The sequence below is a fragment of the Taudactylus pleione genome, unplaced genomic scaffold, assembly GCF_031769625.1.
Source record: "Taudactylus pleione unplaced genomic scaffold, aTauple2 ptg000290l, whole genome shotgun sequence".
Taxonomy (NCBI): Eukaryota; Metazoa; Chordata; class Amphibia; order Anura; family Myobatrachidae; genus Taudactylus; species Taudactylus pleione.
The window spans coordinates 761,058-775,853 of record NW_028284692.1 but is presented as its reverse complement, the minus strand read 5'-3'; the positions used below and the strand labels follow the sequence as shown (position 1 = coordinate 775,853).

The 14,796-nt window shown below is 41.4% G+C and overlaps 1 protein-coding gene across 1 annotated transcript in view; it reads left to right on the top strand.

Moving 5' to 3' along the window:
* The window catches only part of FBF1 (Fas binding factor 1), a 70,436-nt gene extending 58,173 nt beyond the window's left edge, over nucleotides 1-12,263 (top strand). Inside the window, exons 25-28 of the mRNA XM_088482505.1 lie at nucleotides 4,776-4,913; nucleotides 5,106-5,244; nucleotides 8,917-9,023; nucleotides 11,746-12,263. Of these exons, the coding sequence (XP_088338631.1) occupies nucleotides 4,776-4,913; nucleotides 5,106-5,244; nucleotides 8,917-9,023; nucleotides 11,746-11,826 (465 nt within the window). The 3' untranslated portion in view covers nucleotides 11,827-12,263. The remainder of the gene's footprint in view (nucleotides 1-4,775; nucleotides 4,914-5,105; nucleotides 5,245-8,916; nucleotides 9,024-11,745) is intronic.
* Nucleotides 12,264-14,796: the final 2,533 nt, after the last annotated feature.

The window sequence follows — 14,796 nt, the reverse complement described above, 5'->3', positions numbered from 1 at the left end:
CACCTATTAATCTTGTCTGTAGGTACAGTATGCGTATACATAATATATATATCGCTTTTTATCCTTGCCATAAAGGCAAGGGTAGGATATGTTCTTGGCAGTTTTATGTCTGATACCTAGCTTATTTTAAAAGAAAGATGCAGAGTTTGGAGGCTTTACTCTCCTGATGCGATAGTTTTTACAATTACTCTGCTTTACACTAACTCTCCCTAAGGATTGTTGTGTGTGTGTGTCTGTGTGTATATATGTGTAGGTATGCCTATACTTCCACAATCATTAGGTTTACCTATAATCCCACGGATGGGGAGCCGACCTGGGATTACATGAAGCTGTAGGATATATCCATATATATATTTAATCTGACTGCTCGCTTTTGCAGCACGTACAAAAATTGTTTAGGTGGCTCTATAGACTACAGTCATGTTCTGCAGCTTACATTGTGATAGTCACAATTCCATAAAGCAGTGCTTCTAGTATGGACCCTATACATGTCCTGGTGCCTTCTTGTATGTCCACACATGTATATAAAGACATGTTCTTACACCCTCCTGGGGTTATAGTTCTGTTCCCGTATATCTATAGCACCCCTTTTTGGGGGACCTATTGTTTACACCCCAGTGACGCACTTGGTAGCAAACTTCTAAGACACTAAGCATGCAGGACAATGTGTATGTGTGTGTATGTGTATGTATGTGTATATATATGTATATATATATGTATGTGTATGTATGTGTGTGTGTATATATATATACATACATACACTCCTGGTGCAGGAGTCTGACAAGTGAACTTATTACTGTATGTTATGTCTGTGTGTATATATACTGATATATTCACATTCCTTGTATGACTATTTCCTAATAATTGGGAAAACCTGTTTGTAGCCCTAACTGGGGTAATCACTGCAGATATATCCCTTCTTTACTTGGGGATAACTAATGCATTCTATGTCTATATACAGGTACCCTTCTCAGTATAGATTCCGGTACGCCATATTATTGTCTTGTAATGAGCCTCTACAGTGTCCCCTAGGTACATTCCTATCATTACATAGGGAATCCAGGTTCTATTCCTTCCTCAGGGCTTAATTTGTTACATTACAACAGACTGCAGATACTACTCCTAAGCCTAAACGCCAAGGGCCATCCACTGATATAGGCAGGGTGAGGCCTGGGTTGTATTAGAGGTTCAAATTTAATCCCTCTCGTTGTGACCACTATAAATGTCGGGGTCACTGGTGGGGGTCCATCATCATCAAATATGTGATATTTCTATGTGTATCTTCACCGGTAAAGGGTCTTAATTAATTTCTTTTGCTATCCTACCTCTTGGCTAATGAGCATTTTACCATGATAAGTGTTAATGTAAGGATACTTGCACTAGGTAAATGTATAATCTATATATGGATGCACATCCCTAAGGGGACAAGCTCAGCTATAGAGTCCTGTTGTACGACCTTCTTGTCTCCGCTAACATTCTGCTAGTCTCTACAGTATTTTCTTCTGCAACATATCCAGACTGAAATCTGCGCTGTAGAGCATTGGTTCGTAGCCACTGAAGCTACTCTCTATACCTGACGAGGTGGGTTGATGCGAGATGGAAAAGGTCAGTGACTTTCTACATAGCATCCAGAGGGCTTCTGCTCACTCACAGGTGAGTGGACTTACTCCTCTAAAGCCTCGGAAGATGCTCCTATTTCATGCAACCTCCCATTACATAGCGTTTTCTCCCTTCCGCACCCTAGCGGCTGTCCTTGCAGCCTTCAGTCATATCAGTTGGCTCTACACTTTAGAGCTTTCCTGGCATGTGGGTGCATAGTTCCAACATTGAGATAAGTTACTCTATTCTCCTAGAATTTGTTAGGAAAGTAAATCTATGGGCTATTGCACATCTTTACAGTAAAGTGTGACAGTCACTATATTCCACGCAGTTGGTTTAGTTGTTTTTCCTGTTCAGTATCTGATATTTTCATTACACTGACGGATACCTATGTGGTTGACCTAGTGCTCTAGCTTCCCTATATTGGTAACTCTCCTTGGGGGGCTGTTGCATCCGTCCTCTGTTCGGGCCAGCAGTTGGTACTGACTACGCGCTTCCATCATGTTGGAAGTGGTCTGTTGTCTGGGGTTTGTTGCTGTGGGTTTCTTTTCAGCTGCAGGGTTTTAGTTGCTGTTTTATCCCTCTGTTTCCAGAATGGGTTGTACTGCTTTCTGACACCCTGAAAGAAATTGTAGTCTCAATCCTTTCGGAGCTGCCTCTTCCTCATGCCCAGTAAGTTCTCAACTCGTTTAAAACTTCTATGGTCTAACCCTTCTGCTGGTTGACAGCCTTGTAATAGTTGGACCTCATGAATGGTTCATCGCGACGGTTCAGTCTTGACTTTTGCCTCCCTGTATACTCTTTGTTAGGAGTCTGTGGACAGGATCAGCTCTGTATCTGTAGATTGCTTTCGTTATACATACATACATACATACACACACATATATACATATATATATCTATATCTATATATCTATCCAGCAGTGCTGGGATTCTGCTGTCTGCGACTGTTGCAGCTTCCTGTTTTAAGCTCTGGTACGGTTTTCTCGAGATTTGTCCTCGTGTTACTGCCCTTCTATGGATTCTGGTTGGGGCTGTCTGCTACCAACAGTCTGGCTTAGTGTTTTCAGCTGAGCTTACGGTGTTTTGTTGATTCTCATCTGCGGGTGTTCTCTCTCTAGCCATTTTATTCCATTCGACTTACGCTGTATGTTGTGGAATTTCTGTGGCTGTTCATGAAGGAGTTCTGATTGTCTTCTGTGCTCTACGACACTTGTTCCTCAGCTCTTGCCTTTACATTGGGCCTACGGTTCTTGGCAGTCCCTGTTTCGGTTTTGCAGCGGGATCGGCAAGTTCTCCGCGCTTCCCACCCGGGAGGTTGGCTTTGGGACGTCCCCACTGTCTTGAACTCCAGTGTCCCCTAGTGGATGAAGGAGAAAATAGGATTTTGGTACTTACCGATAAATCCCTTTCTCCGATTCCACAGGGGACACTGGACGCCCGCCCAGCGCTGCGTACCTGCCGTTTTTTCTTTGGTTCCTTATATGGTTGTGTGACTGCATGTGTTCCCTGCAGTGGATTCCTCTGTTCTCCTTCAGTCGGTCTTGTTCCGTTCTGTGGTCTTCTCCTCCTAGTTTTCCTGTTGTCCTCCGTCTCCTCTCGGGCTCAGTTCTTAAACTGGGGCTGATGGGGCATAGAGGGGGAGGAGCCAGTCACACTTCTAAATGATTTAAAGTGCCAGGCTCTACTCTACCACCGTCTATACCCCACTGTCTTGAACTCCAGTGTCCCCTGTGGAATCGGAGAAAGGGATTTATCGGTAAGTACCAAAATCCTATTTTTAGTGTGCGTTTCCCATGTAGTGGTCCTGAGGATACCTTGAAAACACGCACTGTTAGAGTTCTATGAGTACCGAGTTTGAGAAACACTGTATTAGTTCATCAGGAACTAAAGGAAGTGGGAGGAGTTGGACACAGTGAGATAAAGCAAAGCAGCTGCAGCAGACGCACTCACTGTCTCACTCCCACTTGCTTTTTAGTTCCTGACGCTGGAAATGGAAAGTAGAAAGCACATGACAGCCCACCAAATGCAAGTCTAATAAATAAAAGTAAAATCCCTCTGAAACTGCACTGCCTAGCCCATGCGTAGGTTCACGTTACTCACCCTATTTCTGATGAAATCACACTCCTCAAAGTCCAAACTCTTGCTGCTGGCACCAGGTCCTGAAACCCACAATGTAAATATGAAACTGGGGAAATCAGAATGTCTGTTGGAAGTAAACTGCGTACGAATTTGCAGGCACAGACAAGCCCCCGACATGGCTGCATATCCCCCCGTTTACCTCCCCCAAACTCTTCATGATTGTCAATCACACTACGTCAAAGTCCTCACTGCAACGATCTTCAGTAATCTCAGAGAGACCTGTGCATCACGCAGGGTTTTTAAAAATTCCTGTTTACTGTAGTGACATAGTGACATTTCTTCTGGTGTATATTATAACAAGGAAGTATTTAAGACTTGGTCACCAGAAAAAAATGTGCTATAGAAACGTTCAAGTACTTGAATGTATGTAAATGTCCCATGCATCACACAGAGAATCTGATTATAACTGAAATAAACTGAAAAGGTGTTCTATTACATATTTTATTGATTGGAAATAACACTGTTGTAACTTAGTGTCTGACATCTTGTGGAATACTTTTGAAATGCAGTTAAATATGTATTATGTATCTCCATGTGGTTTGTTCCCTATAGTGGTGAAATGTCTCTATCCCCCATAATGCAATGTGTTCATGACTCCCAATGAACTTGCTCATGTGATTGTGCATAATCAGTTAAGGAATACTCATGTGCACCACTTACACAATGTGTCAGTGACAATGAAGTCCCAGCATGCAAGCCTAAGGATCCTTGGTTACAGCAGTCACATGATGCACACAGTGGGGTATGTCGACCTATGTACAGATTAAGCACATACTGTACATTAAGTGGTAAACATACAAGAAAACGTGTTAGACCGTGTTAAATATATATATATAAATATATATATATATATATATATATATATATATATATATATATACTGAGAGACTCAAAAACATTTTTTTATTGATGGAAAATAGCAGCATTCCTAAAGTCTGTATCATTCTTTAAAAAAACATACTCCTATTACATATGAATACACTGTAGGCTTACATATGTATTGTACTTAAACCTGCATTGGATCCTCATCCAAGGTTGCCTCACAGCGCCATGAGGAGGGGGAAAAGGCATTGGCTGAGGCGAAGAGGGTGGAGTCGGAACACCTGGACCGGCTCAGAGCCATTCAACAACAACTGGAATGGTTGAGACAGCAGGAGGAACATATGCATCAGGTGAGGGGCTTATATATAGGGCTGGATAGAAAATATATTCTGGAAAAATATTATGTTCTAAAAAGATCCTGTTCCTTAGATAACTTCATTATCAGCAGGACATTACAGTATTTAAGCATTTTAGTTAAATGTGTTTATTCTTATATTTGTCTTGTATTTCTCATGCCTCTTATTTCGTTATATATTTCTCAGGCACGTAAAAATCTAGCTCATCAGAGGAGGCAATTGAGCCAGCTTCAACAGGGTCTGCCCACTATGCATTCGCTGCTCCCTAACAGACACCTGGAGTCTCAGCAGAGCACACCCCTGTCAGAAGCTCTTCATCTGAATGGTGAGACTGGTGATACATATATTTATGCAGTTTACATAATACTTTGTATAGAATCTGTATTCTTTGCTTCATAGGCTTGTCTAACGCCTGTTAATGTGAACCCATCACTTACAAACAATTGGGTCAGCCATTTTGTGGGTTTAACCAATAATCACTGGGATCAATGACTTCACTGAGGCACAGAGTGTCGAACAAAGGGGATGCTGTCAGGAAGCCGACAGTCGAAATGCCGACCGCTGGCCTCCCGACTGTCAAATCCCGGCAAGGTACAAATGACAGGCGTCAATATCCCGATGCCTGTCATTAAACCTACATCGGGAGCCCGGTATACCGAACGATGGGGGAGGTTAGGTTTTAGGGCTCCCGGGGGGACTTAGGGTTAGGCACCCCCCCGGGAAGGTTAGGTTTAGGCTAGGGGAAGGGGAAGTTAGGGTTAGGCACCCCCGGAGGGAGGTAAGTGTTAGGCACCCCCCAGGAGACTTAGGTTTAGGCTGCTGGGAAGGGGTGGTTAGGGATAAGCACTAGGGGGGGTGCCCGACTGTCAAATCCCGGCAAGGTACAAATGACAGGTGTCGATATCCCGATGCCTGTCATTAGACCTACGCCGGGAGCCCGGTATACCGAACGAAGGGGGGGGGGTTAGGTTTAGGCACCCCTAAGGGAGGGTTAGGGTAGGGAGTAAGGTTAGCAATACTTGTCTCAATTAGCGATCGGGATCTTCACCCCTGCCGCTTGCGGCCGGCGGTATTTCATGCTGATTCTGAACAAAGTATTGTACTTCAGTATTGTAAATGTTTCAAAGTGAAATGATGGTCTGCATTCTGCTAAACATTGGCTTATATTGTTACATTGATCCTCTTTAGTGTTATAAAGTGACAGGCTATGAGGATGAACAGTGGTTTTCCCATACACAAGTGTGACTATTTTCTTGATGCGCTTCTCTTTAAGAATTTCAGTGTTGACATTGAATTGGAAAATGTGCTGTGGTTAAGATTTTAATATGCTTGTACTTTAGCAAATTGCAGCTCTGAGCTCTCCCAGTCTTATAGGGGAATTCAATATGGAACGAAAACTCATTTTTTTGCGTTAATATCGCACCTATGACGTCATTATCGCAGGTTTTAGTTTTACACTGTATTCAATTTCAAAGACTTTTCGCAGGTTTGAAAAGTCTTTGAAAAAAAACTGGGATAATTTTTCACCACTGAATAGGTGGTGAAAAAAAGTGCAGAATTGGGGTTTAGGGGTGCAGGCTTAAAAAAAATAGCCTGCACCCCTGGGAATGACATTTTAAAAATAACTGTGTCAAAAAAAAATGTAAAAAAAAAAATAGGGACACCCCAAAAAATTAATTAAAAAATTGGGGTGAAAAAAAAAAATTGCGAAAAAAGTGTTTAAAAATAGGGAAATAGGTTCAGGACTATTCTGCAAGTATGCGGCAGGTGTATTCTAGAATAGGCTATTAGCGGCAGGTGCATAGTTGCAGAATTTTTAAAAACTTACTTTAGGGACATAAAAATATGCTAGTACCCATTTTCATGTACCCCAAATTTGATGGGACCACTTAAAAAAACGAAAAAAATAACCTAAGTGCTCTTCTGCAACACTTCTTCAATGTCGGGAAAAAAACACCTGCTGCGGCTATTTAAATCCCGACTTTCATTTGCAGGCTAAAACGGGGGTACCCATAGTGATCCCCCATGTTTTTACAACTTTAGGGGGGTCCTACAATTTTTTCCAGGAAAATTTCGTAGTTTATCGCAAATCCCACTTCGTCAGGTCCCGTTTTCGTAGCTTTTATATTGAATACTGGGATAAAGCGGGCGCGCGCCCGATACTTTATCCCAGGAAAATCTCCGATGTGGAGCGAAAAGTCCAGCACGGACTTTTCGCTCCCATATTGAATACCCCTCTTACTCTCTAACTGTAGTGTGTTTAGTGAGTTTTTCAGCTGACATGGATGTAGCCAATAGAACATAGATAGGGTGTGTCAGTGATGAGATACTCATAGTTAGTAACAATATTTAGCTAGACTGTGGCATTTAAACAATGCTCTGTTGGATTTAAGAAGATTAATGTGTTTCAAAACACATTCCCCACACCATTACACCCACCTCAGCCATTGCCATGAACTGCTCACACAAGGTAGAATGGAACCTTGGATTCATGCCAAATTCTGACTCTACCATCTGCAAATCCCTGCAGAAAATGACTTTTCATACAAGACAATGGGTCTGATTCTCCAACAATCGTTATTGCAAAGCTGTACGCAGGCTATAGATATATGATGTATGCACAGGCAGCTTTACAATTGCGATCCTTGCAGATATGGTAATGCAGCAGGAGGTATCACGCCTCCTGCGCATGACTTATCCGAGCTGTGTTGTCCAACGCAGCATCGGATAATCTGCGGCTGCTGTGACCCATAGGGTCCTGCAGCCGGCCGCCACAGTTTAGAGGAAGAGGCAAGGAAATCTCCGTCAGCCGATGGAGATCCTGGCTTCTTCCCTCCCCGGCAACAGCAGGGACATGCCTCCGTTTCGGGAAACGGAGGGCATCGCGGCCCCCTCCCCGCTCCCAAACGGCAGCAGACTGTCAATCACTGAAAGTCTGCTGCCAGTTTACATGCGGGCTCTCAGTCCCGTTCTGGACATGTGCAGAACGGGTCTGGCACCTGCGCAGATTCTGCTGAATTAGGCTCTATGTCTTATAACCATCAAGTGCCCGGTTTTGATGAAGCTGTACTTATTGTAACCTCAGTTTCTTGTTTTTATCTGACGGGTGTGGAACTTGGTCAAGTCTTCTGCTGCAGTTAAAGGGTCAACATACTATACCTTCAGATATGCTCTTCGGCATGCCAGCACACCACTGTTGTAACACATTTTACAGTTGTCCGCCTGTTACCTTAAGCCAGTTTGGCAATTCTCATCTGACCTCTAAACATTATGGTTCTGACCACAAATGTCGCTCATTGGTGGTTTTCTGTTTTGCACACCATTCTCTGTAAACACTAGATACTGTTGCGCATGAAAATCCAAGGAGATTATTAGTTTCTGAGATATTCAAACCACCCACCAGACACCAGCAATCAAAGTTGCTTTAGATCACATTTCTTCCCTATTTTGGTGTTTGGTCTGAAAAACAACTGAACCTCTTAACCATGTCAGCATACTGGTATGCATTGAGTTGCTGACACGTTATTGGCTATTTAGTTATTTACATTAATAATCAAGGGTGTGGGGTACAGGTCTGTCTAATACGTATACTGGTGTAAGGGGCCTTATGTTTTCTTATTCTATTTTTCAAAATAATATAATTTTTCCTCTGATATTTTTGTTAATATTTCACAAAGGCTAAGAAATATATATATATATATATATATATATATATATATATAAAATATATTTTAGGGAAATTAATAATTATATATTTATATGTAAATTTTGAAAATAAATAAAATAACCTTTTTTTCTTACTCGTTTAATAATATTGTGTCTTCCTTTCTCAATAGCACCTCCTGCTTCTAATCGGTATTTGTTTTCACAATACCTCGGGCAATAATATCGTGGGGGGTTTTCTCATGTATAGTTGTTTCTGTGCACACTGCATTTTTGGTTCACAATTGTTGCCATTATTGTCAGGTAACCATTTAAAACACAATCCCCATTTCAGGTTTGTCCCTTGCTGCAACCCTTGCCAACTCAGAAAGCCAACAGAACACTCCTCAGATGTCCGATTTCCACGCCAAGCTGGCCCTACTCAAAATCTCTGCACAACAGGTACTGGTCTTCACTGTAACCCACTTTGTTTGGTGAACATACAATAAATTGTCTCATATTTGGCTTTTAAACATTGTTTAGTATAAAGGCGCTCTTACAACATGTGTTTGCTTAATTTGACTACATGGGTATCCATTTGCTTGTTATACAGTTATACTGTCCCTCTATACAAACTATGAGCACATTTATTAAGTTATGACTGCTTAGCTTTTGTCAGGTATATTTAGGCTTAAGTGAAGTACTGTATACCTCTGCTCATGTTTGCCCTCACTCTGCTTTCTAAACACATCAAAGATGCAGTAAACCGATAATGGCAGTCTGACCCCATTATTAATTTTGCCATTGTATCGTATTAATGTAAAAATTAAGAGATGGATATATATTATTTTTCCATTCCATCACTTTAATTAGTTAACTAATTGAAATGGCTATGTAATGCCGGCTGTCGGGATGCCTCCTGTCAGAATATCAGAATACCGACAGCAGCATCCCGATGGTTGGTATCCTGACAGGGGTCGGGTAAGTATACTTACCCTTCCCACCCTAACCCTTCTTTCTTGTAGCCTAACCCTCCCCACCCTGCACCCTAACCCTCCCCATTAGTGCCTAAACCTAGCCCTCCCTCCTTCATGTCTAAACCCAACACTCACCCCTTAGTGCCTAAACCTAACCCCCCCCCCAATGGTGCCTAACCCTAGGTAGGGGCCTAACCCTAACCTCCCCCCCCCCCCCCCCCCCAAAACCTAACCCTGCTATACTCCCTAAACCTAACCCTCCCTCCCGCGGCTAACGTTAAGGGCGCCCCGGACTTACCTCGTTCGGGCTGGCGTTCCAACGTCGGGATTAAGATAGGCGTCGGTATTTCGACGCCTATCTTAAGTCCCTTGTCGGGATTCAGCTGTTGGTATTGAGTGCCGCCGGTCCCATAACTACATCCCAACTAATCCTATGCAAGCTACAAAAAAGACACTGTTTTAACCAAGCTAGAACAATTTTGATTCAACTAGACTGGATTTTAGCTGATCAGGATAAGTCCACACAGTACGTCAAGGTTTTGCTTTCTTTTTTTTCTTTTTTTTATCGGCAACCTTAATCTACATCTGTGTGGTCAGCTTTATTACATTACTGTCAATATTTTTGTCGATAATGGTACAATATTACTGTTGCTACAGTAACACATGAATTAGCCACAAAACTATTTTCACGAATAGGTAAGAGATTTATATACTGTAACTATAATAATTATATTTACAGGTGCAAGGTTTCATATTTTTTTCAATTCTTATTAGTGATAAATTATCTGACTGGTATCCAAACTATTGTATAAACATACATTTTGCTACAGACACTGCAGTTAGTAAAGTACTCACCAATCCTTCAATGGCTAATGGTCAGTCCAGAATGCTGATGTGACTGTGGTTCTCCTAATCAGCATTCTGGATACACTTGCTCTGCTCACTAAAGTTCTCCACAATGTTATAACTGGAAACTGACCAATAGCAACTATAGTCAGTGGCAAGTACATCGGGGCAATTCTGTGGTTATACCTGTTTATTGCATTTTCACTGGAAGATGTAGGCTTTGTAGACTGTGTAGGAATATAGGCCCTCATTCAGAGCCGCTCGTTAGCGGCAGTACGCTCGTTCCGAGCGATGTTTGCACATCTGCGCATGCGTACGCTTTTTAGTACGCATGCGCGAACCAGTCAGTGCGGCCGAAAATCCTTAGTACGCTATATAGCGAGTGCCTGCTATTTTGAGTGACAGAATGAGGCGTATGTGGGTGGTAACAGGGGAAGGTGCTTGAAAATGGGGAGTGGAGATCCGAACGCAGGCGTGCTTAAAGGTCAAAACGGGCGTTTTATGGGTGTGTATATTTAAAACAGCAGCGTCATTGACCACGTTACTGGGTTATTTTATAGCCAGAACTGCACGCAAATTTGTGGTAGCAAACACCAACCACAAGAATAGCGAGCAGTTCATACGCTGGTCGATGTACTCGATTAATCTAATAAATAGCGGACATGACGTTGGATGCGTGCGGCCAGGGGGCGTTTTTAACAAATAAACGAGCGTATGTTTTGCTCGTTCGTTCAGACTTAGAGGTGTGAACACACTGCAATGTGCGTACGGATCATTTACATAGCCACCCCTTGATTTTAAACGAACGACCGCAAATAGCGTGCGGCTCTGAATGAGGGCCATAGTTTATCATTTCTCTCTGAATGTGACCTTCTTCTGAAAAAGTACAATGATGTTTTCTATAATTAGCAGCTTTCTTAGAAGACTCATGGTGGGTACACAACTAGCAGATATATCTGTAGATGGTGGTCGTTCATGTACACTGAACGACCATCATCTTCCAGGTAGCTGCCACTCCCACTGGTCCGCCCCCTCCTGTTCCTCGGTAGACCGCCCAGACTTGCCGATGGACAGATATGTCTGCAGACATATCTTTCCCACGGCTGTGCAGCGCAGCCAACGCGATATATCTGCGAACGACGTAGTTCACAGACATATCGCTGGTACACACTGGCCGACAGGCACCAGATATATTGGCCAATCAATTGATCAGCCAATATATCTGTCAGTGTGTACGAGCTTAAGAACTCTAGTGTACTGCCTAATCAGATATAAAATGGGAAGGTGATTTGGTCAAATGTATATTTGCTTATCTAAGTCACCAATGTAATTTATTTGATCATGCTTGTTCTTTGAAACAGGACAGAGACTTCCTAGAAGATGAACAGATTTTCTTGGAGGCTTTAAAGAAATGTAACTTTTCCTGCTCCAACACTGTATGATGAAGAAGAATCAAGTTGTCATCAAACACATAGAGCAAAGATTACATGTTGGCTTCCCGACCATCCTCCATAACTCATGGGCTTTCATGTTGGCTTCCTGCCTATCCTCCATAAATAGTTGGATTACATACGGGCTTCCCGCCCATTCTCCATAAATCGTGGGTTTACATATGTATGCTTCCCACCCATCCTCCATAACTCATGGGGTTACATTCATCCTCCATAAATCGTGGCCTTACATGTAGGCTTCCCGTCTATCCTCCATAATTCACGGTCTTACATGTGGGCTTCCCGTCCATCCTCCATAATTCATGGGTTTACATGTGGGCTTCCGTCTATCCTCCTTAAATTGTGGGCTTTACACCCATCCTCCATAAAACGTGGACTTAATATTTTGTATGTTTTATATTTTTTTAATAACAGCCTTTTGTAGATTATTTTCAGTTTCCTGTGATATTTTCAGACATGAACATTTTCCATATTTAAGGCCAATAGGGCAGATATCTGTAATTAATGAAATATTTGTGTAATTTCCATCATACTTAGTGACGTTTTCTTTTTCTCAGGTTCTCAGTGCAGGGAAATGTAATGTATACCTTGTACTCTTCGTATCGCCATTGATTCCCAGTATCTCCCCTATTACATTATTTCTCTTGGTATGGAAAGTATATGCACAATATTTGAGATATAACTTGTGGGGTGGAATTATAGCATCAAGGTGCTCAGAATTACAGCCCTAACCTGGAGTACACCAGTGGATCTGAAGGCCTCTGAACTGAATGCCAAACTTGTTTTCAGATATTCACAGTAAATTTTAATAGGGGTGTATTCTTAACTTAAATTTGGAGCTTAAGCTTACCAGTAATCAGACAAGTCCTTTCTGTAGGTCAGACAATACAAACTAGAGGTCATTGCAGATATTCCAGTCTGGCCATGCAGTTGGTTGCGTCTCCTTTATGATCACTGTCAGATTGTGCAAATTTACAAAATAATGGGTGAAAGTAATAGTCTAGGCTTAATATACAAAAACATCACTTGACTATTTGAGGGCCATTAACATTGTTTATGCATCCAGTATTATACCCATCTACTCAGTCATTCCTCAGGATAACACTGATGCCCTGAAAAAACAAATAACTGCTTATCCTTACTTTTTGACATTGCTAAATTGTTGGCTATACTTTTTTCCTATTGCTTAGCACCTTACAATATTAACAGTGCTATTCTACGGTGGATTTTTTTTTATCACTTTCCGGCAGTTGTGCAACTAGTGAGCTGCAGATCCCCTATAATGTATGCTATGGACTCTGCTGGGGACTGCCATTATTAGAGAACAATGCAACTCTTACATTTGGAGTCCGAGAATCACTGCTCTACTACTCAGTGATGATATACTGAGCCTCATCTGTTACAGTTAAACTAACTGCAGATTAAAACACTCATGTAAGAGACACGATAAATGTGAAATGTATAAGTATATAGTGATACATGCTGATCCTTGGGTAACTGGATGCCATGATAATCTCTCTTATAAATGTTACTGTATTGTATGTGTGGCAATGGAACACCGTTCCTATATAATGCCTCTCCTTTTTAATGTGATTGCCTCTTCTTTTTAATGTGGGCTATAAACTGGTACAGAACTATAGCCTACCTAGATATAAAGTCATGATTCATGGATTCACTGTTCCAAACAGATACTCTGATCAGCATGTAATAGCAAGAAAATGATAAACTGTTTTCTAAAGCTCTGCTGCTCTGACAATTGAGGAACGATAGACACAGAAGAGCATTCAAAATTGAAAAGGTTGGATGTGATCTATTTCTAGTTCTGTTGTTTTGTCTTACCATCTCACTAGCTATTGTATTAGTTATCTAGGAATCAATCATGGATTCAAGCACACTATACTTTTAAAATGATGTCAAATTTTGTAATAACCTACATTTCTTACTGCCTTTCAGTCTTTTAGACGTCCTGTTGTATGACTGCTAAACTGTGGCATTGCTAAATAGGCAATAGTCACATCTGCAAGTCCCAGTATGCACTTGGTACTAGTCAGGGCTGTAACTAGGGTAGTGCGACCTCTGCCATGGCACAGGGCACCGCAGGGCAGGGGGCACTGTTTGGGCCTGTCAATTTTCCTGTTTATTATCATTCTCACTAGTAGCTTCCTCTTATTTTAGGGTAGTCTTCTCACGGCTATCTGTTTTTGACGCTTTCTTTCGATAGTCTTGTATGTTGGTGATTTTCTCTCACTTGTCTCAAAGAATGTATTGTTAGTCTTGTATGTTGGTGTATAGCTAGGCAATTCACCAATGAAATGTTGGAGATGAACTTGCGTACATGTACAGTAGAATACATTAACATTAAATACAGCAGTGCTACAGGTTTTAGATCGCCCACAAATCTAAAAACTAGGGGCTGGCTGGCAACTTTCATTCTGGGGGGCAAGCACAAGAATGTGGCCCCAGCGTTTCTGCCAGTGACGTCTATAAAATTACAGAAAGCATTACAATAACCTCCTACACAATCCACAAAGTATTCTAGTGACAGATATATAGCACAGGGCGCATTCCAGTGACCAATATGCAGCACAGAGAGCATAATAGTGACCTATATACAATACGGTGGCCACTCTAGTGACCGACATACAAAACAGCATTATGAGTGAACATACATATTAAAGAGAACATTCTAGTGACTTAAAGACAGTATTATTTCTGCTTTTGGTGACTTCTACAATTTACCATTCCTATGGTTTGGATGATGATACTCTCATCAGACATAAATGTATTAATTTTCTACAGATAGTTAATAAATGTAGTTGGTAAAGACAGACACTGTATGTAAAAATATATAAATACATTTATTTATATACAAATAATATACTATATATACACCAACTATTTTAGAGTAAAATTATAATGATGTTAAAATAATGAATAAACTATGATTCCCAATGGTTTTAT